This window comes from Schistocerca cancellata, chromosome 1 (genome assembly GCF_023864275.1).
Source record: "Schistocerca cancellata isolate TAMUIC-IGC-003103 chromosome 1, iqSchCanc2.1, whole genome shotgun sequence".
NCBI classification, from domain to species: domain Eukaryota; kingdom Metazoa; phylum Arthropoda; class Insecta; order Orthoptera; family Acrididae; genus Schistocerca; species Schistocerca cancellata.
Window position 1 is genome coordinate 537067989 of NC_064626.1, and position 27750 is coordinate 537095738.

The following is a 27750-nucleotide window of genomic DNA, read 5'->3' on the forward strand; positions in this document are numbered from 1 at the left end:
GGTTGTGCAATGTTGTTAATATAAGTCAGATGTTGCCAGTCAACAGAGATGGACATCATGGAAGAGTGGAAATAGGAGGCAACCAGCTAGAACATGTGAACAGTTTTCCATACTTTGTGTAGAATCTTTGAAGCTGATTTAATTACACAGGAGATTACCAACAGTGGACAAAATAGTTCTGAATCTCACCAACAAGTGAGGACTCTTCTATGGGAACAGTATGATTCACAAAAAAAACAAAATCAGTAATGTTCAACCATTACTTTATGCCAACATTGGCCAAGGGTATCGAATCATGCACCCTCACAAAGAGTGAGTCATCAGGACTCCAGACGTTGTAAATAAAATTTATTAGATCCATTATCCAGAAAACCAAGATGGATAAGTTAAGGAATGAGGAGTTGAAGGAGAAAGGCAGGATCAAGACAGCTCTTTCAGACTGAATCAGCACTACCAGAATATAGTGGTATAGACATGTAATGAGGTTGGAGCCTACAAGAACAGGTTGAATAAATATGGAAAGAGAAGTGGAAATTAAGTGTCCTGAAAGAATCCCAGATCTCATTGGATGGATAGGATCAAGGATATCCTCACTGTCAGAGGAAGGACTATGGGTGACAGTCTCCATGACAGGTCAGAGACTCGTCAACCATACAAGAGACACTGGATCAACTGTACAAGGGAAACTGTTCAGTGGTGGTGGTGATACAAATTCAAAATGTAAAAACTCTACAGTCCAAGTTGCATTGCTTGCAACAGTACCATAATTCCCTCTTCAGTGTTTCATTGCTGCTTAATGCTAAGCTGCAACAAACAAAACAAAAACATGAAATATAAATTTTATACTTTCATTGCACTGGCTCACTTGGTATCATGACAGTGGCTCTATCAAGTAGCTGAAAATAAGACACAAGTGTCTCTGTACCAGGGAGAGGTATGTTTTATGGAACCATTGCTCAACACAGTAGAACAACGCAGCAAAATACAAATCTCCTCATGAGATCATTATTTCCCATTTTAGTGCCCTCCAGACCCCGCCCTTCTTTTTTTCTGTCTCCCCAACCTAATGTGCTCTCCCCCCCCCCCCCCCCACTTCCCCTTTTCATTTGCCCTTCCACATATTTTTTGACTTGTTACAAAAATCTGCTCCCACAATAACAGTGTACAGGGCACATGCCCCAACTGCCATACACTAGTTATGCCACCGCACGACTCTAAATAATTCTCTAAGTGATTCCTCAGTGACTTTAAATAACTTTCATAGCAGTTATATTTTCCAGTAACACAATAACGTTAATCATGGACAAAAAATTAAGCATATCAGACCCAACCCAGTTGCTAGCTAAACTGATCTAAATTAGCTCACAATAAAAAGTGGAATTACTGACTTTTACATAAATTAAAACTCTATTAGCGGTCTTTCTTTCATGTCAATGATGGATTTCTGTTCCAGGGACCTGGTGACTGTCAGGAAGCAGCAGTGTGAGGAAGGTATCATGAGGGAAATTGTTTTGGCCTCAGCATACCTTCCCTCCGAAGACAGCTCTCCTCCTCCTCTGGAGGTGAGGAGACTGACAGAAACTTGCCATCGGCAATGCGGCCAACTGTTGGTTGGATGTGATGTCAATGCCCACAACCTAGTGTGGGGCAGCAAGGACACCAACAGTAGAGGTGAGTACCTTCTCGAATTTCTCTTGTCTAACAACTTGGAGGCCCTGAATGAGGGTGACAAGCCTACAATCAGCAATAGCAGAAGGGAAGAAGTAATAGACATAACCTTTGGTTCCACGATGATGGGCAGCTATGTTGAACAATGGCATGTGACCTTAAAGCCATCCTCATTGTACCACAGGTGTATTAAATTCAAGGTTCAGGTGGGAATCAGACAGACCGCGGCCTAAAGGAATCCCATGAAAACAGACTGGGAGACATATAGGAGGAACCTCAACTTAAGCTTATCGGAAATTAAAACCTAGATAAGGAATCCAGTAGAGTTTGAGGAAGTAGCAGAGGCTGTAACATCTGCCATATTCACCTCATACGAGGACAACTACTCAATCACCAAGAAGTCCACAAATAGTGTGTGCCTTGGTGGTACCATAACTTGGAAAGGCAAAGAGAGCACGTACAAAGACTGTTTAACCTTGCGAGATGTAAAGGACAACGGGCAAAATATCGCGAGGCCCTTGTCAACTACAACCTTGCAATTAGATAAGCAAAGGAGGCATTCTGTGAGGAAGTGAAGGGCATGGCTGCTCAAGTGAGACTTCACAAACTCCTACCAACTAATACAGAAGGTATGTCAAGGAAGGAGGATGGGGAATATACAAAAACAGCACATGAGACACTGGAACTGCTCCTCAAAACTCACTTTCCTCAATATGCTCTGGCAGATAACAGAGACCAGAATGTGATCCCTGAGAGACAATGGGTCTCAGACAATTGAAGAGAGGACTGGGAATCAGCCAAGGTGTGTGTCAACTTCAGTAAAATCCAATGAGCAATGGGAACATTCCAACCATTCAAGTCACCTGGCCCAGATGGAATCTTTCCAGCTCTCTTGCAACAAGCAGGAGAGAATCTTAAAAGAGTCCTATGCAGATTATTCTGGGTTAACCTAGCAGTAGGACTCATTCTCAATGCCTAGAGGACAGTGAAGGTTGTCTTTATTCCAAAGCCAGGGAGAATTGATCATACTAAGGCCAAGGATGAACCAGTCAGTCTGTCCTCCTTCATTCTAAAAACATTGGAAAAACTGGTTAATGTACATGTTGGGAAGAGGAGGCTAACTAGGGCTCCTCTACATTCAAACCAACATGCATATCAACCAGGTAAATCATGTGAGACAGCTCTCTATCAACTCACTGGGAGGATGCAGAAAGCACTTCACTTTCAAGAAATAGCCCTCTGCATCTTCCTGGACATCAAGGGGGCTTTTAGTAACACAACCTTTGATTTCATGGTTAGGGCAGCAGAGGTGCATGACCTAGGGACCACTATATGTAGGTGGACTAGGGCCATGCTTTGTGGAAGGAAGGTAGAGGCTACCATGATGAATGACAAGATGGTAATTAACACCACTAGAGGTTGTCCACAAGGAGGAGTTTTGTCCCCTTTATTGTGGAATGTAGTGGTGAACAAACCCATTGAGGAACTAAATTCCAGACAATGTTTTTGCCAAGGATACGCAGATGACCTTGTCATAGTATTACTTGGCAAATTTACTGACAGATAGGAATATAGCACAAGATGCACTGGACATTGTACAAAACTGGTGCATTAAACAGGATCTAAGAGTTAATCCTAAGAAGACTGTTGTGGTACCATTCACAAAGAAGCATATCCAACACTCAAGTTGGAATCTAAAGCTTTTTGATGAAACTCTACCTGTGAGGGGATAGTATGATATCTAGAGGTAACCTTAGATGAGAAACTAACATGGACCCCTCACATTACGAACATCTGCTCCAAGACGAAAGGTACTCTAGTGAGTACCTGAAGCACTTGTGGCAAAAACTGGGACCTAAGCCCCATAGGTATGCACTGGATATAAAACACCATGGTTAGACCTAGGATCTCGTACAGGGCCGTAGTGTGGTGGAAGAAGGTAGAACAGCAGGTTGCAGCTAAGAACCTTGCTAAGGTGTGGAGACTGGCCTGCTTAGCCATAACAGGTGGAATTAGCAGCACACCAACCTCTCAGATGGAAGCCATGCTGGACATGCCTCCGCTACACTTTTGGGTCAAGATGAAGGCAGCAGCTGGTGCATACAGACTCAAAACTGGTAAAAACTGGATCTCATTGGGATATCCAGAATGACACACTAAAATAGTGAGTGAGGTAAATATAGGAATGGCTGGGAAAATGCTGGCTGACTATATAATAACTCCCAACTGCTTCAACAAGCCTTACAATATAATAATTGGAAGCAGGGAGCAGTGGGAAAAACAGTTCAACACCATATGGGGGACACATTGTCTGGTTCACTGATGGGTCGAAATCAGACCAAGGCACTGGGGCCTGGGTGTACGGGATTCAGCCAAGACTGGAGGGTATCATCTCTCTAGGAAAACTGGCCTCAGTATTCCAAGCTGTAATTACTGCAATCAGGGTGTGTGTGTGGAGGAAAATATGTGTAGGTGGTACAAGGACCATAGCATCTACATCTATTCAGACAGCCAGGCAGCCCTGGATTAATTGGCAGCTCCTGCAACAGCTCCTCATGTCACAGGGCTCTGGTGAAGCTAGGGGGAAGCAATAGGGTAAACCTAGTGTGGGTCCCTGGCCACTCAGGGATCAGTGGCAATGAACAAGCCGACAAATGGGCCAGGATGAGGGCAAAGACTCCATTCATTGGACTGGAACCTGTCCTGACAATCACCAAGGCTGTGATCAAACTAGAACTACAGAACTGGCTTAGAAGACAGCACCTAGAATACTGGACCAAGGTCTATAAACAAAAACATGGAAAGGTAATGATGCCAAAGCCATGTTTTAAAAGAAGCTCTGTAATCCTGGGCTTGAACAGGAAAGTTATTAAACTCTTGGCTGGACTAATGACTGGCCATGGGAATTTCAAAAAACACCCACATACAATGGGTATAATGGAAGAAGACCCTAAATGTGGGATCTGTGATGAGAGTGAAGAAACTGCATCATACCTAATCTTTGAATGCACAGCATTGGAGAGCAAGAGACACAGACATTTCGGGACAACTAGACCTGAAGAAATTGTGTCTAACAAAGAACTGGTACAGGGACTCCTTGCACCATTTAAGGGCATTAGTTGGCTTTACTAGACATTCAGGGAGTGATACCGCGCAATGAACTCGGTTTCAGTGCAGACAGTGGTGGTTTAGATCAAAGCTGTTTTAGCTTCCCAGCCAAAATCAAATCAGATCAAACTGGTATTTCAGATAAATAAATATACCTCAGAAAAACCATAAGAAGGTATTAATGCTATTAGCAAATGGATGAAAAGCTGACAGATGCTATATCACGCAAATTGTGCAATTAAAACTCTCTCATTATGTGGACAAATACAGCAATTATTTTAATATATTGTCAGTCGCTACTGTTCTATGGACAACCTTTGCTAAATTGCTTGAGTGTGCAGTACCTATACCAAAGAGGACTAACAGTGGATTCTGAACATATACAGAGAAAGGCAGCAGGAATAGTCACAATTTTGTCACAGATGTTGGAAGAACTCAACTGACAGACTCTTGAAGTTAGATGTAAACTATCAGCCAATATCAAAGTTTCAAGAATTGGCTCTGAATGATGAATCTAGGAATATACTACAATGTCTTACGTACTGCTTCCATAGCGATCGTGAGGACAAATTAGGTTAGTTACAGTGCACACAGAGACATTTTAAGCAGTCATTCTTCCCACGCTCCATGTGTCAATGGAATGGGAAGAAACCTTAATAGCAGGTGCAGTGGGATGCACCCTCTGTCACACAGTTCACAGATGTTTGCAGAGTATGAATGTAGATACAGATTTTTGTCATAGTCATTCCTCATTTTCAAACTGCTATTGAGAGCCATCTGACTCTTCCTCCCAATATATTTTTTGACATGGCTCCCCTCTCTCCCAGTTACCACAATACTCTTCCATTCCCCCTCCCCTCCCCATAGCTGTCAGACAGATCTCTGGGTGGCCACAGACCCATTAATCTGCCAAAGGCAAATTAGGCTGTATGTCCTCATTTTTTAAAAATTTGTTTAGGCCTCATTCATACACCATGTATTAATGATTATCATTGATCTCATATAATATTAAGAAAGTAACAGTAAATATGAAACAGATACTCAGTTTCATTTTGGAGAGCAGATACTTTTTATCAAAATTCTGTTTTTTTTTTTTTTTTCTGTATAACTTTTCTATGCACAAATAAAGTTCAGTGCGTGTAACTTAATGTTAATATCACCTACAGAAGTATCATCTAATAGTCCTTCCTTTCTATTACTTCATGCCTTGACTCATTCAACATCATTGAAGATTCTACTACACTATAAGATCTATGAAAGTACAAAAATGAAACACGAACCCTTCCCAATTGTTAGATGAATGATACTCTTCTTTTTTAATAAACGGCAACTAAGTGTCATTTTTATTACTTTTCAGTTTCTTTTCATATTCAGCTTTATTTAAAATTAGAGAGTTTTGTAGAAACACCATAAAGAAAATATAGCAACCAAAACCTTGCATGTGTTACACAGTTCTACGCGGGTTGCCATTTTGTCATCAGGTTCTTCATCACCAACGAGCTGATCCGAATAACGGTCCATAAGATCAATTACAAGGCCATTAGTCCATCCGAATCCCATTTGGCTTTCATATTCTCCACCTGAACCAGGAGCTCCAAATACAGTCACATCATATTTCTCGTGCATTACCTGTGCATCAGAATACCAGTTAGTGTACCCATTGGGAACAGAAATAAGGGCAGTGTTTCTCTACCTGAATAAATAAAACTCATACTTCATATCATAATGTTAGTCATTTCTGATGTTCCATATACAAAGATCTAATTTGTATACTTTTGTGTAATTAACAGATTTGTTTACATGGGTGTATGTAGTTGAACTCTGCTGACATTTATAGAGCTTTACATAGAAATACAACAGAAAAGATGTATGAAAAATGGAAATAAATAAAACTGTACTACTTTTGAGCAAGTTATAAATATGGCAAAAGTCCCTCAAAATACAACCCCCCCCCCCCCCCCCCAAACACACACACACAAGCAAAACACAAAACTCTTATCACACTTTTTATTCCTGGTTTTTGGCAAGTAAGTTAAATATTGATAGATATCTTTTTGTGGACTATGTAAAAGTACAGTTTTTACTTTAATAATCTTTCTGGTACATCCAGAAATTTAAAAGAATAGCTTCAAACAAGAAAACAGTGAATAAATAACACAATTTGTAAATGACATTTTTCATTATGTGGCATAATTTACCTTGACATTATATGGTTAGAAATAATCAATAAAATATAAACCAAAATGACTTTCACATTCCCATCTTGTCTCCTTTCACTCTCCTTTGATAATTGTGTAGGGTTTCTCATTTACTGAGAAAACAATGTAATATAAAAGCTTTTATTCATACTTACAGAGCCTGCATACAGAAACAGTAGACTCTGACACTGTTGCCAGTTTACAGCACTTTATTCTTTTAAGAGTTTAAATTATAAATTACTGTTTTACAATGGCAATTGTGGTCAAATTATTGATGTATATCTGCACTTAATTATCACAAACTGAAACTTGACTTTTAAGTCCATTTAGCTGTCACAGATGTTGTAAATGAAATGAGAGCCATAATTGATTTGTGCTCTCATAGAAAAAATGGGGCTCACATCATAAATGAACTTCAATATTTATGAAAATCTAGCTGCTCTGCTTCATGTTCATATTCTATAATACATAAGGCTGGTGTTCAGATTGAGAATTATGTGAGATTTTTGTCAATATTTTCTTGTTTCCCGCAAAAGACTGTGGATTTACCCATTCCTTAGGTCTTTTTGTACATAGCATGTAAAAAAAACACACATGTAAGAAGCTGTAAAAAGCCTGCATTTCTCTGAAATTCAGATATTGTGATAGCAAACTGGCACAACAGTCAAGACACTATAGTGAAGATGCTGGAGATGGCAGTCATGTGTGGGTGAGGTGTGCTTGCTTTGTAGTGCCTCAAGAATTTTGGTGTAAATTCTAGAAACACTCGGCCTTCCACCGTCTCGAACACCCTATACTTTAGGTATGAGTGAGAATGTTTCTACCAATCCACCTGGTTCTATGTGCAGGTTGGAAGGTTGTTATTAGAAGACTGTAAGAGGGGCGAGTCACTGACGACGACAAGTGTTTGCCGCCAGCAGCACAGAAGACATGATGAAAATCAAAGGAATAATTATGTATTATTCTTTGGTGTGTTAGTGTCTGTGTTGATTGTAAAAAATACTACTGAATAATTGAATATAGGTTTCTATGCACTTCATGTCTTGGACTTAGAGAATTCAAGATGCATGTTCATATTTTCATATGGTTTTTAAACCAACAATTATGTCTCAATGTACTTAATTATTTCTAAAGCTCGAGATATGAGCGAGACGGCAAAGATTTATGTGTCAAGAAGATAGTTTTTTTCTGCATATCAGTTCTAGTACATCATTAATCAACAAGTACATTGACACTAAAGTTCATATATATGTGATCAATAGATTACAGAAATAAGAAGATATTATTTTCTGTTGCAAAAAATGTTAGAACATGGCAACCTAAATGACAGGACCTGAAGAAAACGGGAATTTAAAGACAGAAACAGGAAGAAGATATTATGTGTTACGATATCAACCAGGCCTAACAAGATACAAGAACTGTTTCCAGTAATTGTTTTGAGTCCAGTAAACCGATGGAAGAAAGTTGTGAGTGCAACGCAGTAAAATACATGAGAAAGTAATAGCAGAGACATCAACTTTTTGACTAAGAAGATTGGGTGTGGAGAGGAAGCAGTCTTCACACACGTACATCACGCAGACGCCGATAGAGTAACCAGTGACCGGTGCTGACTGCACCAGCTGCTGCTCACTGGTGCTGACCCACGTCTGCTCGCTGACGACGATGCTGAAACCAACATTTGATGCTGCCGGCACCAGTGCTGTCCACCAGCATTGATTACACATTCACTCACCAATGCAGGTAGAACTCTATGCTGGGTTAGTGAAAACCAATAATTATTTGGTAAACGTTGAGGAGACGGTTGAATTATAAACTGTTATTATAGCTATTGTACTCAGTCTGAATTTTATTTTAGATGATTACTAGGTCTAAGACTAATCAAATTATGGATCAAGAACAGCAACAAACTTCAGGACCAGCCATGGCCATTACAGTGAAGAGGGACACACCAGACTAAGTCTAAAGTTAGACTCAGTAAATACTCAGTTAAATGCTAGATTATATGACCAAAGTGCTAAGCTGGATGACCAGAAGGCTGATTCAGCCACTGTAAGTGAAAAATTAGATGCTCAAACTGAAACCTTGATCAGTCAAGCAGCAAATATAGATTTATTAAAGACTGAATTTGACTCTTTAAATAATCAGGTAGAAAATTTGAAGTAACATTTAAAGAGTTAATTCACTAGTCTTTTGAATACTCATGTTAATCAACTATTTACTAACCTTAACCAAAAGCAGGATGAGCAATTTCAGAATTTAGCTAAAAAACTAGAATTTGATATTGAAGATGAATATAATAATGTAGAATCTGAATTTAATGGAAAATTAGGATCTGGTGAAAGTGTATGTAATATTAAATTTAATTCTGTAAGACAGGAAATGAATACTTTGGAAGACAGCACAGGCCAGCCTAAGGAATTAATATCGATTATTCAATTAAAATTACAGGTGTTAATATACGAGCTGTTACTAGACAAGTTGTCAGTTCGTGAGTAAATAATATAGAACAAAATTTCAAAGAAAAAATAGTCAACTTTGACATTATAAATGTAAGTAGTCTGGCAGAACCATTTGTGTTGATTATAGATCAAGAAATGGCCGAGAGTATAATCTCCAGAAATGTTGCGAGTGTTGCCTTTTCCAAACCTAATGATACTAACAAGGTTATAGATGACTCGTGGAAAGAATTCAAACTTGTCCAGGACAGATTAGAACATAAAATAATTTTACCTAATGTTGTGTTACCTAGTAAAATTGTTATTGTTTTGTTGTGGGAAGTTTTCACACAAAATTTAATGAGAAGTATTGGTCTGTAAGTAATCGAGTGAGGTTAATGTCAGATCCATGGGCTCTGGGTGGAGTCACATCTGTCTCTCAGGGACGTTAACATTCTGTGTTAATACACAGAGTGATGACTGTCGGATCCCTAGTTGTTTTCAGTGTTTCTTCTGTTATATTTTTCCTGCACTGAATTCCCTTCACATCTTAAACTATTCTGTAATCTATTCTTAAATTCTTAAACTATGGTTCAAATGGCTCTGAGCACTATGGGACTTGACTTCTGAGGTCATCAGTCGCCTAGAACTTAGAACTAATTAAACCTAACTAACCTAAGGACATCACACACATCCATGCCCAAGGCAGGATTCAAACCTGCGACCATGGCGGTCGCTCGGTTCCAGACTGTAGCACCTAGAACCGCACAGCCACTCCGGCCGGCTCTTAAACTATCCTATAAGTTCAGTGTATATGGAACTGGAATATGACTACAAGATAAAGACTGATTAAAGAAGATCACAGATAAACAGTGATCTCTAGAAATGAAATGAAACAAATAGAATATTATATTAGTGGAAAGTATAATATGAGGGTACTAATTAAACAGAGTGATACTGAGATGACAAACTGAGTGGAGTATTGTGCAAAAGACAGTAATGTGGTTAATTAAATAGCTATTATGCTATGGTGTAGAAGAATTTTATACTTAGTACAGGCTACTTTATACCTTTTATGAAATATAATGTAAATGTGAGGGTTTGTATCACTTTTGGAAGGGGTGGGTAGTGTAAGTAGAAGCATGACATACACAAGATGGCATCAAGGAAACAGTGTAGTGACACAGTGCTTATTTCAGAAAGTCAAAAGTTTAACAGTTCATTGTGTAAGAAGTGTAAAAAAAGGATCTTGTGTGTAAACTGCAATTTCTGGTTACATGAAAAATGTGTGGAAGTGACTCTAAAATTCATAAAGGACGACTGTCCTTGGACATGCCATGACTGTTTACACAGAGAAATGGCAGAATTACGAAGTGTAGTGAATTCAAAAGATGAAATTATAAAACTATTGCAGAGTGACATAGAAACACTTAATAAAGAAGTGTCAGCTCTAAAGGAAATTAAATGCCAATCTAGTAAACGAATCAAAGTCGTGTGTCTGCAAAAAACAAGAACCAAACCCTTGTGACTGTGACAATAAACAAATAATAGGCTGTGTATCTGACGAGAAGACGACAAATGAAGCACTAGTCGGAAAATCAGTCTCAAAATACAAATGGAAGACAGTAAATTATAGCAAAAAGAAAAACAAGGTTGATACTGAAGCGATGAAAACATACAACCTAAAAAATATCTGATAATAGGCGACTTGCTGTTAAAAAATATAGTAGTACCAGACTGCAAAATTGATGTTTGCCCTGGAATTAGAACTTACCAACTCAGTAAACATATTACAAACATTTCAACAGCGGAACAGAATGTGGGAACCAATGCAGCAGAAGCCAGGCATCATAAAGCGTTTTCATCCATGTTAGGACGAATTCTATTCGAAATAGCAGTGAAGAAGAAATTATCAACAAAGCCAGAACCTGATTCGTTTGGTGAAAAGTGCTTATCTATCCTCGAAAATAATAATTAGTGGCATTGTCAATAGAAGGTCAAAATAAACAGTGGTGTGAGAGAGCAGTGCAACAGACTTGGAGCAATATTCATCAATCCTAATAAATTTTTAAATGATAAATGTCTAGGGAGGGATGGTTTTCATTTGAACACACTAGGCTCTGCAGCTTTAAGTAAAATGTATATGGATGTTTGCAAAATCATAAACAAGGGAAACTAATATATCCTGATGGGGGTAGTAAACTATTTAAACAGAAAAATGTCCACATTTCTGCACCTAAGACATCACAAAGTTGCAAAAAGGCAGTTTTTTGGGAAGAATGTCCTGAAGAAACAAAAAACAAAACAGGTGTCAAAGTGTCACATCAAAACATTCAGTACCTAAGCAAAAAGTGCATATAGTTACAGCAAGCACAAAGTGATGAAAATGCAGTTGCAGTTATTCTTATGGAACATGGATTGTCTAATACTTTAATTACAATGACTAAATTCGACAACTATACCGGTACTCCGACAAGTAATTTCTGTTGAACAGAACATAAAAGTTGGGGAGTTGCCATATGTCATAAAGACCATCTACATGTCACAAAACTGGATTTTATCACAGAAATTAGTGTGGAAATGACATTTGAAATTTCAGCAATAAAGCTGTTGATAAACAAAATGCCCCTCATTGTTATAGGTCTGTACAGATCTCCTAGTAGTATTGTGGACAATTTCTTACAAAACATGGAAAAAATGTTAGAAATCATATGTAATAAGTATAAGAACATAGGTATTGTTATAGCTGGTGATTTTAATACAGATTCCTTAAAGTATACTAAAGATTATGAAAAAGTAAATGATATTCTGTGTAGCTATAATTTGTCAGACAGGGTTAATGGGCCAACCACACTAAATAAAGACTCCTCTAGCTGTATAGATCATTTTTACACCAACTTAGATAACTGCAGAGTTGACATAATAAACCTTCACCTTTCTGATTATCTTTGCCAGACAATGGAAACACTGAATATGTACAATTCACAGAGTACATATGAGACGATTGAAATAAGATGTACAAATGAAAAATGTTTAGAGAAGTTGAGGTCTACACTGCAGTCTGAGACATGGAATGACATACATTGTGCAGAAAATGTTTCAGACAAATGGAATAATTTTATAACACTTTCTTTGCCCATTTCAGTATTGCAGTATTTCTTTCAAAAAGAAATATACTCAAAATCGTATAAGACTTCCTTCAGAAGTAAAACAGCTGAAGAAGAAAATATTTATTACTTGGAAAACATATAAAGAGTTCCAAGACACATCAACTAGAGATGACTACCAAACATGTCGAAAAGCCTATAAACAAGCACTGAATGTATACACAAAGGAAACTACACAGCAAAAAATTGCTACCTCAACTAACATAAGCAAATCAGTATGGAAATGTGTAAATGAGAGAATCAGCAGAAAACCAAAGCCTAGTGTCAACAATATCCAACTAACGACTGATAATATAAATATTTCAAATCCATATATGATCACCAATGTTTTTAATACCCACTTTAGAAATTTAGGTAAAATGTGTGTGACTTCTGACACTGATGACTACAGAACTCCTTACCAGGTACAAAAATCAGTGTTTATTTATGAAACAGATACAACTGAAGTGGAGGGAATAATAAATAAAATGCAAAACAAATTCTCTACAGGATGGGATGAAATCTCCTCCATTATATTAAAACGATGCAAACATTCACTCACACCTGTTTTGGTCCACCTCTTCAATGAAAGTTTGAATAAAGGTGTGTTACCGTCTGAATTAAAATATACAATAGTCAAGCCACTGAACAAAAAAGGTAGTGTGATTCTTGAGTTTCTCCCGGCGTATTTGATAATCAAAATATCCACGGGTGTGCTGCCGGTCTATAGTGTGCCCGTTGGACACTATAGACCGGCAGCACACCCGTGGATATTTTGATTAAAAAAGGTAGTATCTACAAAGTTGAAAACTACCGACCCATTAGATTAATTCCAATCCTAAGAAAAGTATTAGAAAAGATTATTTCACTATGGTTAGAAAACTTTCTTGTCAAAGAAAAAGTGCTACGAGAAACCCCACATGGTTTTAGGAAAGGCTATTCAACATCATCTGCCATATGTGATGTAGTACATACAATACTTATGAAATTAGATGAAAAAGAGAGGGTGGCATGTTTGTTCCTAGATTTATCACGTGCATTCGACACAGTATCTCATGAGCTGCTACTTGAGAAACTGGAAACTTATGGTATTAGAGGAATAGCCAAAAGTCTCATACAGTCATACCTACAAGATAGATATCAGGCCACACAAGTCACACACAAAGTGGGCAATGTTATTAAGAAGTATAGCTCCAGTCCAGCTATAGTAAAGTATGGTGTGCCCCAGGGGTCAGTTCTGGGTCCGTTATTGTTCATTCTATATGTTAATGATCTGCCCACAGAATGAATGCCTCTGAGCACTATGAGACTTAACATCTGTGGTCATCAGTCCCTTAGAACTTTAGAACTACTTAAACCTAACTAACCTAAGGACATCACACACATCCATGCCCAAGGCAGGATTCAAACCTGTGACCGTAGCAGTTGCGCGGTTCCAGACTGAAGCGCCTAGAACCACTCGGCCACACCGGCCAGCTCCCCACAGAACACAGCAGCAAGATAATTAACTATGCGGATGACACAACTGTTGTTAACTGGGGAACCAACGAGAATGATTTGGCCCAAAATTGTTCTGATGTCTTATTTGGATTGAAGATCTACTTCCAAAACAATCACTTAAGCTTAAACATCAATAAAACAAACCTAATGGAATTTCAAATACACCACAAACAAGATGAAGTGCAATGGAGTGTTGTGTCTGATGATGGTTCGGAAATAAAAATTAAAGATAAAACTTCCTTCCTTGGCATAATGTTATATCAGCATCTCTCTTGGGAGCATCATATCGATTTCTTATGGCAAAAACTTAGCAAATCAATTTATGCAATGTGAACAATGTCACAATTTCTTAAATATGAGCAAATTAGTATAATCTACTATGCTTTAGTGTATCCATGCCCACATATGGAATTGAAGTATGGGGATGTGCTGCTGCCAAGCATGTACATAGGTTATTCATCCTTCAAAAAAAGGCAGTTAGGATCATGTGTAAGCTTAGATATAATGAGTCTTGCAAAGCAAATTTTAAAATTAAGAAACTACTAACACTTCCATGACTATATATTTATAAAACTGTTCAGCTGATGCTAAAATACAAGCTGTACAATCATCTAAATAGAGAAATGCACATGTACAATACTAGGAGGGACGATGATTATCACCTGGATGGAAATAATACAAAAAGTGTGGACAAGAGCCCCTATTACATGGGGATCAAATTTTATAACAAACTCCCAAAAAAATTAAAAAGCTTAAGTGGAAGCTGCCTAGAAATTGCCTTGGAGTTCCTCAGCAATAAGTGTTTTCGTAGTACTAAGGAATTCCTCTCAGAAGAGTAGAATACTTTCATTTGTATAAATAGTATTTACATGTACAAAAAAAAGCAACACAATTTTTTATCTGTTAGACATATTGTATATAATTGTTTCCCACAATGTTATAAGGGGAAATGATCAATATGTAAACTATCCAAAACAAATCCTTGTATTTGTCAGTGGAGAATAAATAAATAAATTATTCACACCCCCCACCTTTCAGACAACCCTCGCAGACAAGTGTAACTGATTCTTCACCATTTGCCATTCCAAAGGTGTTGCTAGGATTTTTCTTCGGGGGCTTCAAAGGTGAAGGTGAGAATGTCCGTTCTGTAAGGGACGTTTAACATCATACCTCCTCCGGCTTCTCACTCAAGTACTGGTCAAGTATGGATCCTGGGGAATGGGGGTGGGAAGGGTTTTCCTGTCTTTGGGGCTATCTTCTTTCTCTTCTTCGATCTTAGCATCCATTTCTACTTTTTCCTTTCTTACTTCTCATTTGAGTACCAGTCTATCTTTCCCTCTTTTCATATGCACATACTTCTATCGCTGAAGTCCTTCTTATTTTCCATGGTTTCCAATAACCTTCACCTTATTTCATATAAGTAGGCTGGAGAATCAGGATACACAAACACACACCTACATACACACGAAGATACACTGAAACACAAACAGGAGAATTACGAATTAGACACCTGAAGTGATGTCAGAATCATCAAGGGATGTAGGGGAATAAAGATATATGTACATCTGAGTAGATGCACATATTACATTGTTGATATGTGACAGTTTTGCATTATTATTTTTTTGTCACTCTCATACATATATTTACATGTATATAAAGACAAGAGAGTAACAATCAACGCACGTGCCATGCTAGTCATTTGAGAAAAGGCATAGTATCTACTGGAAGTTGGTACATACAGGTAGACATAGCATCTACTATGTGCGGGTATGATATCTGTCTATATAGTAGGAGTGAGGAGTGAAAGAGGACTCTAGGGTATTAGAGGGAGTATTGGAAAGTGGAATTAAGGTGTAATGGAGATTTGTAATTTTACCAGAGAATATTTAAGAATAGTATACATAAGAATGTATGCTAGGGCAGTGAACCAGGAGACCTACTCAAGAAGGATACGGAGGGCACACTCGATATTTATTGGATGAGAAAAAGGGTGGATAGGCAGACCTATGACAGGCTGGCCTATACTGCATGGACAGGGGCACCAAGAAGGGGATTGACCTGTACCATAAGAGGATAGGAATAAGAAAGGGGCATACCTACCAAAACAGAAGGAGAAAGGGTACTCCTAGGAGCAACCCATGTAAGATATAGGTACTGTTCCTAATCGGAAAAAGGGCAGTATCATGACAGAAGTCACATGTTTAAAGGAAATAGTCTGGTAAGTTTGAATTCTATGCATCAATAGCCTTATTACATTTTAGATTAACAAGTGTCAGAAGAAGGGAACACTTTTATTCTACCCAGAGTTCCTCCAGATTTCAATACGTAATGAATAAGTACATACTTAGGAAAAGTAGTACGGGAAGTAAGAACAGAGCAATAGAATATTCATGAATTATGTACACCTGGAAGTATGATTGGAAGAGGAATAGAAAACAAAAATTTGGTACTCACGAATTTTTGGGGATTGAAAAGAGTTCACTCCAACATGGATCGAAAGGTTATAATTGTGGTAAAATATGCATGGTTATTAGTAGAAAAAGATGTACTGTTAAAAGATAAAGAATTATCTTGTGTGAGGTTATTGTACATAATGAATATGTATAAAATATCATGTGTTCAAGCTAAGGGGAGGGATATGTAGTGCCTCAAGAATTTTGGAGTAAATTCCAGAAACACTTGGCCTTCCACCATCTTGAACACCCAATATTTTAGGTACGAGTGAGACTGTGTCTACCGATCCACCTGTTTCTATGTGCAGGTCAGAAGTTTGTTATTAGAAGACTGTAAGAGGGGTGAGTCACTGACGACGACAAATGCTTTTCTGCCAGTGCCACAGATGACATGATGAAAATCCAAGGAATAATTATGTAGTATTCTTTGGTGTGTCAGTGTCTGTGTTGAATGTAAAAAGACTAATGAGCAATTGAATATAGATTTCTATGCACATTCATGTATTGGACTCCCTTGAGGCTAGAGACTTATATCTTACTTCATGTCTTAGCTCTGCATTAGGCAGGACGCATGTGATGTCCATAAATTATTGGATTGTTACTATGATATTGAACTTGTGTTTTATCAATTCTGATGTTTAAAGACACCAGTTGGCTTGCCAGAATTTAATTACTTATCTGAAAAAGAGTAAATGTTGCTTTGTGTTGAGAGATGAAAAGATACCAAGAATGAACTGCAAGTGTTCCACGAGTACACAAATTATTTCATGAATAGAGAATTAGCTTAATAAATTTCTGTAATCTGCTGTAGTCTTTGGAGAAGAAGCTTTTGGGAGATCAACATAGCTGACTACCAGAGAAGAGAATCGGCTCCACACAATACGTAAGTCAACTGCAAGAGACATCTGAGTCTTGCACCTCAGTACCACACTGTCTCGTGTTGTCCAAAAAATGTTAGAGCTTGTTTGTATGAATGGTGTGTGTGTGTCCCTTTTTACTGATGAAGGCTGTGGCCAAAAGCTTTGTGTGTCTTTCAATTGTACCTGTCTGCAATTTGGATGGCAATCTGTCTTTGCCTACATTGTTGATATTCCAACCTGAAGCTTCCATTGTTCAACAAAAAGATTATCTTTTTAAAAACATCAGGACATGCTGCCAAGAGCAATAAAAAGGCATTCTGCATCGTGAAGTAGAACCAGATCCTCAAATCAGTGACAATGAGGATCCTAAGAAAGAACCTGAGAAGCGAGATATTCTAGAACTGAAGAAGAATAGACAAAAATGCTGTTTGTGAACAATCTCAAACTACTCCAGACAAAAGTATTTCTGAAGCAGAACACCAAATTCTTTGGTCACTATAAAATATAGGATCTCAGTAATATATTTTTGTGGAGTTTACAAATTCAAAATTTTAGATGGTTTTGGCCTATTAATGGCTTCAGGATCAAAGTTTGGTCTAAAAGATGTGACAACGAAGAGTAAAAATACCAGTCTTAGCCCCCCCAAAAAAAAAAGATTACAGATGGTAAGCTAATTTTTCTCAATTTTGGGCCAATTTATTTGGTTTTAAATTTTTGTACATTTTAATGTCCTATAGGTCTGAAGGTGTTAGCCACTTATTGTGTAAAGTCGAGTTAAAAAAAGCTTGTACCATTTGACAAAGAACAGTTTAAAGGTAATACATATGCAGAGTGTGTTTATTAAACATGTCAAATTAAACACAGGTAATAAAGTGAAACTCTAAAACACATTATCTCGAAACACCTACTTTCCATCACCAATATTCAAATTTGTCATTAAATTTTAGACATAGACATCTATAGTTTATTTTACAAAGTATTCATAAATTAATGCTGAACATAAAGATTACACTAGCACAAATCCAAAATTTCTGACAAGAGATCTCTTTTTGCTTTCCATCTTACACATAGTGATTTATACCTAGGTATTTTCAATATCTTTCTTACATTACCTCACACAAAATATTATTACACATTCAATTTTCTGTGGAGTACAAGGTGTTGTCAAGCAGATATTGTTTCAGCTTGTGTTTGAACTTTACTGTCTGTTAAATTCTTTGCAGCAATGAGTATGGGGTCGAAGGTTTTAATGGCAGAATACCTCCTTCCTTTCTGTGCCACATGAAGGATGGAGTGAGGGATAATGTAAGTTATTTCTCCTTCTAGTATTATAACTATGAATGTTCCTGTTGTTTTGACTTGTGATTAATTGCTGACAACAGTCTTAATAAAGAAGTAATTGTACTGCAAGGCTGTTGTCAGTATGCCCAGTTTTATAGAATTTTCTTCTACAGGTTATAGACGACACACCGTGTATCATCTTTATTAGGTACGTCTATGCAACAGGCACTTTCTTCCTCACCGATGAAGACATTAGTGAATGAAAATACAAAAAATTAGCCAACTTTTTGATAATTTCATCTCCAAACTCTAATATTATCCATAACACAAAAGTTGCAGAGCTCATATGTTGAAGATCTGTAACCTGTGACTTTCAAGTTCTTACCAGTATTAACACTTAAGAATTTGGAATATCTTGTTTCATTTACTGATTTATTCTCATGCCTTATTTCTATTGTTGGAAGGTCTTTTACACTACAGAATTGTACGTACTGTGTTCTATCTAAGTTGGGTGTTAGTCCATTTCAAGAGCACCAGTTATTAATTTTCAAGAAAATTTTATTTACATTTTCAAGTGTTACAGTTTACCCATTTAGTTTTATTATAATACTTACATTGTCAGCAAAGAATATTATTTCTTCTTCTTGTATATATTGTGCAGATCATTTATTTACAACAAAAACAAGATTGACAAAATATTGATCCTAATGGTACCCCTGTTATGATTATTTCTTGTTCTGAAGACTCTGTTTTGTTGTGTCCATTCCCTTAGCTTCTTAATGTGATACTCTACATCTTTTTAGTTAGGAAGGATGAAAACCAATTACCAGCAAGATCCCTAATACCAAAGTATATTGTCTTTCCTAGGAGAATACTGAGAAGTATACAAGCAAATGTTTTTGATGAATCACAGAAAATATCAATTGGCTTAATTGTATCATATAAATTTTATATGAAATTTGTCATGATTTGAAACATGGAGCATTCTGAGGATCCAAATGGAGACTAAGTATTTTTGGGATAGCTACTTTACTATTGTAGTGCACATAACCTTTTCATTACATTTCAGAAGGAAGTGGGCAGTAGTATTGGTCAGTACTTAGAAATCTGTCTCAGTACCTATCTTGTGAAGGCCTCTGCCAATAGCATACGAGGTCTGTTCAAAAAATTCGAAAACATTCGTAATTTCGCACCAATGGTATGTTGGAGCAAAATGTGGTTTGCATCCCTGCACATGTCTGTGTGTAATGTCTATCTGCTGGAAGTTTAATTGTTCTACACCTGTTAGTTATTGTTCATGTTCAGTGCTGTAATGAGGAGAATGTTGTGTCCATGGTTTGCAAATTCTGAGATGGCAGAGTTAGAAGAGCAATGTGTCTGCATTAAATTTTGCATGAAACTCAAGAAAATATTTACAGAGACACAGCAAATGATGCAGGAAGCCTACAATGATGAGTGCTTAAGCCATACTCGGTGTTATGAATGGTTCTTATGGTTTAAAAATGGTTGGATGGAAGTCAAAGAAAACCCTCGGCCAGGACGTCCTTCAACATTTACTAACTACGCTCATGACAGGAACATCAGTGAAATTGTGCATGCCAATAAGACTGTCCAAAAGATTGCAGAAGAATGTAACATTTCATTTGGATCTTGACATGAAATCCTGACACAGCATCTTGGAATACATCGAGCTGCCATCAAGTTCATCCCACAGCTGATGAGTCAAGACCAGAAATACCTTCACCACTCAGTCAATGAAGAGCTTTTCGATGGTGCAAATGAGAATGAGAAATCCCTTAAGAGAATCATGATGAGACATGTGTCTATGGCTATGATGTTGAGACCAAGGTTCAGCCTTCACAGTGGTTTGGGAAAGGTTCTCCGAGACCAGAAAAGCTCATCAGGTCAGGTCAAATGTCAAAGCCATGCTGACAGGTTTCCTTTGACTTTGAAGGATTAGTTCATAATGAATTCATGTCACAGAGAAAAACTATTAATCAATGGTACTATCAGGATGTGTTACGATACCTGCCAGAGAATGTGAGAAGAAAACGGCTTGAAATGTGGTGAGGCAATTCATGACTCTTGCATGACGATTTCACACCCACCCATTTATCCTTGTTAGTGTGCAACTATTGCACAGAAAACAATATCACTGTGCTGCGTCATACTCCATACTCTCCATACCTGGCCCCTGAAGAATTTTTTTATTATTTCTGAAGTTGAAACCCCCATTGGAAGGATGACGATTTGCAACAATAGACGAGATAAAAGAAAATTCATGTAGTCAAACAAGATGCAATTCAAGACTGCATCCAGAAGTGTAAATGGCATTGGCAGCAGTGCATAAATTGTGGAGGAGAATATTTCCAAGGAGACAATGCACAGTAAGTAAAAGGTAAGCGCATAGAAAAATTTTGAGGACAAATTTCCAGGATTTTTTAAACAGACCTTTTTTTCCAGGTTTTCTGGAAATATGGCTTATGACAGTGATGTATTGAATGTGTATTTCAGTACTTTGCTTATATGTGACGTACAGGACTTTGGTAATGTATCTGAATTTCTATCAACTATGTGAGAGTTTTAGTTCTGACCTAGTTAATCACATTCTCAGTTTCTCAGGCAGCACATAAGAAGTAAATGTATGTGGAATTGATACTGCTTCTTGTGTGTATTCAATTGCTTTACTCAATGAACATTCAAGCTAATCTTCTAAGCTGCTTCCACAAAGTTGTTATTAAATATGTCGGTTATCTGGCAGTTTTCTATAGCAACAAAGTCATCACATTCCTTAACTGATTTCCCAGTTTATCTCCTAACCATTGTACATATAAATTTCATTTTACTATCTTAATTATCAAGTTCAGACAATATAGGGATTTTTTTTAATTTTAATCTCCCTCCTCAATAAACCACAGCATTTTTTGTAATATAAAATCTTCTCCACTTCTCTGTTCGTTCTAACCATTAAGTATGATTTCCTTTTCCTTGCTCGATATTCTGAAATCTTTTATAATCCAAAGCTTCGTATGTCATATTGGTGCCATACTTTTTTTTTTTTTAAATTAACATCTGTCACATACTCTACATCTCTACAGTCAGTTTCCTGTGCACTCACTCCCACTTTCCTTACATTATTATTATTTACTGAATGTCATAAATCTTATATAGCATCTGTGCAAAGATGGCACTGGTGATGGTAAAATGTTAAATACATAGTAATTTTTTTCATGAAGATAAAGCAGTACAATAAAAATGTGTAATATTTGCAACAATAAAGTACCATTTACCTTGAACAGCTAATAAAAAAATAAACATCAAAATTCTGCACATACATTGTGCCAAAAATGATAGCAGCTATGAGGTACAGAAACGACAAAAAACATGATGGCTCTGTTAATATACAAAAATATAAACAATACATGCTAATATTCACATGTTATCATATACGTGAATACATACATAAAATTTCCTTATTTGCTCTATACCACTTATAGTGAAATGCCACTCATAGTGAAAGAGCAGTGTAAAGTAGAGGACAATTACAATATTGTGCTTGGAACAAGCTTAAAATATAAAAAGCAATTACACTGATCAGCCAGAACATTAAGACCACCTACCTAATAGCTGGTATGTCCATCTCTGGCATGGATAACAGTGGTGATGTGTCATGTCATGAAAGCAATGAGGCCATGGTAGGTGACTGGAGAGAGTTAGCACCATGTCTGCAAGCACACATCACCTAATTCACGTAAATTCCAGGGATAGGGTGGGGGGAGGGGGGGAGCGATGAGTTCTGATGCTAAGTTCAATCACATCCCACATGTGTTCAGATCTCGCAAGGCGGGGGACCAGCACACCAACTGCAACTCAACACTGTGTTCTGTGAACCACTCCATCACACTTCTGGCCTTGCAAAGTGGTGCATTATCTTGTTGAAAAATGCCACTGTCATCAGGATACATGATCGTCATGAAGGTTGTAAGTTGTCTGCAACCTGTGTATGATACTCCTTAGTCACCATGGTGCCTTGCATGAGCTCTGCTGGACCCATGGATGCCCAATTGGATGTTCCTCAGAGCACAATGAAGCTGCTGCCAGCTTGTCTCTGTCCCGCAGTGCAGGTGTCAAGGAACTGTTCTCCTGGAAGATGACGGATTTGCGCCCTCCCACTGGCGTGATGAAGAAGGTATCAGGATCCTTCAGACCATCCAACATTCTTCCACTGTGTCAATGTCCAGTGCCACTGGTTATGTCCTCATTTCAATCGCAGTTGCCGATATCATGGTGTTAACAATAGCACATATATATGTTGTCAACTGTGGTTGCCCATTGTCAGGAGTGTTCAGTGCACTGTGTGTTCAACAAACTTGTATTCTGCCCAACACTAAAGTCTGATGTTAGTTCATCAGAGTTCACCACCTGCCCTATTTTACCAGTCTGCCCAGCCTACATTGTCTAAACTCTGTAATGAGGAGTGGCCACGCACCCCACAATGTCTGGACATAGTTTCACATTGGTTTTGCCATGTGACACTCATTGTAGCACTCCTTGAACACCCGACAAGTGGCATTGTTTTTAAAATGCTCATGCCGAGCCTCCAGAGCATCACAATCTGCCCTCGGTCAAACTCAGATAAATCGCACGCCTTCCTCATTTTACACATGGACAGCACACTCATTGATACTACATGCACGTGTCTGACTAGCAGTCATTCCTTGCCATGTGATGTTGCTATCACCTGGAAGGGTTTATATTGATAGTAGGCTGGTGGTCACAATGTTCTGGGCGTTCAGTGTAATATACTGAAGATCACTGTATACATAGAATATTTGGGACAAAGTTTCCTTAAGACTGAAACTAAGTGTGTGATAGAAAGAGATCATATTATTAATACAAGTTTACCTTCAGATACTTGTCAACATACTGAAAAGTATGCTGCGTTAGTACTTCCTTTACTTCCTTCCTGAAGGTATTGCTTTTGCTTGTAAACAATAGCAGCAGTTTGTTAAAGTGAAGACTGCCCATATTTCTCATCTCTGCTTAACTTCTGCTCAGTCTTTGGCTCACTAGATAAATGTTTGCCTATGTTCATGTGAGATAGTTGTGGAGTTCTCTATATGTTTCAAACAGATCAAAGTTACTCTTTTCTCTTTACAAAACACTGTTTCTAGAGCATAAATACAGGGGCATGCATTAGTGTGATACTAATTTGTGTGCATCTAGGTGCATTTGTTGAATTCCTGTGAATTCAAAACTGGTTTTCTCTTATGCCTAGGACATCTGCAGAAATACCTTTAGAAAACAGATATATGCCTGGACCGATAATTGTCTTCACCTGTGTTAGATGAAAGCAAATATCGACAAGACAATAAAGTTTGTGCAATCCCATGTCTTACTGCTCTGGAAAATGAGAATTCATTGATTCTTCCATATTAATCATAGTGCATGAATAAAATTAACTGATTTTGTTGACTATAAATATCATCAGAATTTGTATTAGACGTACCACAAAAAATAACCATTCCTGTGCAGTACTTGTATGTAGAAATCAATCATGTAATGCATTCATAAACTGATGAAAACAACTTTTTCTCAATAAAACATCCTCTTTCCCAAGAGTTCCACATCTCTTTCAATTTTTCTGATTCTCAAGAACTATCAACTACACATGTTGCAGAATGAACAGAGTGGCTTGTTACACCAAGAAAAAAAGACATACAGATCTGTGTTGTTAATTCCTAATCACCATTTTTTACACATTATCCTAATAAAAGTTCTTCTATAGAAGAGAAGGAGAAATTTTCTGTGTTCCCTTTTAAATTTTACTTTGCTGTCCATCAGACTTATTACATCACTGGGTAAGGGATCAAAAGTTTTTGTTGCGGCATTTGTGCACCCCTTTTTGTGCTACTGATAACATTAATTTGAAATAATGAATGTCATTTTTTCTTCAGGTATTATAATTATATAAATCAATATTTCTTTTGAACTTAAGTGGATTATTTACAGCAAACTTCATGAGGAAATAAATATATGTGAAGCAGTAGCCAGAATACTCAACTAGTAATAAACAGGTGTCTACAAAACAAACACGTGGTGCTCATCCATGATCATCTTGTAGACATACCTACATACTTTGTCATACCTACTGCTATTTAAAGAAAGAGATTTCTGTGCTGACATAAGCTGTCATCAGCACATCAGGAGGCAAAGAGACTGTGAGAAGATTGATAGTAGGCACAAGGAACACGCCTATCAGGATAGAGGCTAAAAACAGACTTGGAGGCAATGCGCCACCCCCGTACTCCCTACTGCCAGTATTTAGATCACCATCACGGATCGGAGGCCCCAGTCTGTCACTGCCCAGTCCATCATCCAGTGAGTCACCAGGTCACAGCCCAGTCACTTGCAGCCACAAAAGGATCTTAGTCTCAGGCATTTCATAGTGGCCAGAGTAGTGTACATAGTGCACTTCACCAGCAATGAGGCTAACGTGGAGTATTATGGAAGAGCTTGTACCACAACACATGGGTGCTTAAGTTAAGTAGATCTCTGTTTATGTTACTAAAGAACCCTACTAATACATGTGTGCAGTTGTTATAGAAAGAGGATACTGGCCACCAAACAACATCCTCTCCTTGCTTCCAATGGTAGTAGCCTACAGTGACAGTGAGATGACATAAAAAAAACTGGCAATGAGTAAAAATAACTCCATGCAGATTTTGCTTGCATCTCTTGTGTTTCAGATTGCAGGGATGATCATATTTGAGTGTTTGCTAATTTTTTGTTGTGTTCTTGCATGTATTCCACCTATGCCACAGCTGCAGATCTAACACAGCCTTTATAGTTTCAGAACCAACAAATTTCTGCTTTGCTGATGACAGTACAACAACTTCTGGCTGCACAAGCCTCATCGGCCACACAACAACTACCAACTGACCGACTAGCCCAACAAGTGCCGCTGACCAGCATACTTATGTTCCTGCAATTTAATGACACCAAAGAGGAATGGCTCGAATACCTGACACAGTTCCAAGCACTTTGTGAAGTTCTTCGAGTACAAAGTACTGTGCAGCTGCAATACTTTCTTTCAACTGTCCGGTCCCCAGTGTTCAGGTTAACATAAAAACTATTTCCAACAGTAGCTCCCAATGAACAACTATGATGACATAATCGCTGCATTAACTCAATATTTTGAACTGCACGTCCAAGTAGCTGTAGCCAGATATCAGTTCATTTGCTTGCAGAAAAAGCTGGAACAGATGTAACTTCAGTGTTACACAGAATTAACAGGTATGACTTGGAAGTGTAAATTTAAGTGTAGTTGTGGCACCTTTCACAGTGATTTAATGATTAAGGATGCTATAATATTCAATATCCCAGGTAGTAGAATATGGGAACAGATCTTGAAGTACTAAGATCCATCACTTCCTCAAGTATTGCAGATCTTACAGCAATATGATTTTGATGCCATAGTGACCGTTAAGTTTGATCAGACGCCAATTTCTTGGGGCAAGTCCCCTTGAAACCAAGTCCCCAAGCAGCCACAACAACAAGCGTGTACGCAGCCATGTGGACAGCCACATAGACATGTAAACAAGCCTGTGAACTTATTGAAGTCTTGCTCTTGATGTGTTGCTTGCCATAAAAGACAGGATTGGCCACATGTAACGCAACATGTTACACATTTAAGAAAAGGTCATATACAAGCAGTTTGTTTGCAATGGCACAAAAACGCCAATTTTGCCCCCTCCCAGATAAATACAGATTTGTGCATATTCAGTGAATGCTGTGTTTTCTAAATTTACAACAGGTTCTGACAAAAATAAGATTAAAGTTTTGCCTCTTTCTCACCCTAGTGCTGTGCAACAATGTTCTAACAAACTATTTGTCTCAATACAAATTGTTGGCTGTTATATGAACTTTCAGTTAGACATGGGTACCTCAGTAACTTTGCTTAATTGCACCATATATGTATTTGCATGACCTACCAAGCAGCGATAACTATCTGCAAGTTTACATTAATATCTCACAGCTTACTGCTATTAACTGTCAATGAGGGAACACACACTGTTGTTACATTCTACCTTAACCTAGGTGGAACAGAATGGGCATCTGCAAACAGAGCTGTTTGTGCATTACCCTATTGTTCGTTACCCTATCATTTGACAATACTGGTCTCCATGAACTCTGTGGTTTGCACACTGTCTTTTTTCTCCATATTCTCATGCCTTATTGCTCCATGTTTTCATACCTTAGCAATACAGAAAAGTTTATTTACAACAGTAGAAGATCCATGTTAACTTTATTTGATTGCGGCTTCAAGATATAGTGACTGGTGAATCTAACTCACATTAACTATTACTCTTCTCACTCTTTATTCATTCCTGAATAATTCCTCTCACTCTGAAAGATTTATCCAGTGGCCCTGCTTCAAGAGTTCTCCAATACCATTGAGATAGGTTCTATATCAGCCCCATCTGTGCTGTACAATAATCCTATAATTCCTTAGCTACAGGTGCTGTATCAGCCCCGCCTATGCTATACAATAATCCTAACATTCTCCCAGCTACAGGCCTCACCTGTGCTGTACATTAATCCTATAATTTCCTAACTACAGATGCTATATCAGTCCCAGCTGTCATGTAAAGTATCTGTTTCTTCCCCTTAATTTTCCCCTGACTGCAGGCACAATATCAGCCCCACCAATGTCATATAATTAAAACACATCCCTCTAATTCCTTTACCTCCACATACCTGATATACTTTCCCACAATGTCAATTCTTCTTTATGGTCAGCTATTGCTGGTGGATTTACTGCTATCATGAACACTGCTTCTCAAGGAAACTGGGTAAGTTGAAGTGAAAACATTATGGCCAATGACACATCTCTCATCCTTGTAGGATCTCAGCACTTTGGCTGTTTTGAGACAATGCCACATGATGTGAGACAGTAAAACCTAACCACACAATACCACTATGAGACAATGTCACATGATGAGAAGACAGTAAAACCTAACCAAACAATATCACTAGTATTCCTGGCTTAGCTATGACCTTAAATCCTAAATTACACGTACCTGAAATTACTAATATTA

At 37.8% G+C, this 27750-nt stretch overlaps 1 protein-coding gene across 1 annotated transcript in view; it reads right to left on the reverse strand.

Moving 5' to 3' along the window:
• The window catches only part of LOC126188734 (trehalase-like), a 139286-nt gene that overhangs the window by 10271 nt on the left and 101265 nt on the right, over positions 1-27750 (reverse strand). The window contains exon 5 of the mRNA XM_049930380.1: positions 6225-6405. Within this exon, the coding sequence (XP_049786337.1) occupies positions 6225-6405 (181 nt within the window). The remainder of the gene's footprint in view (positions 1-6224; positions 6406-27750) is intronic.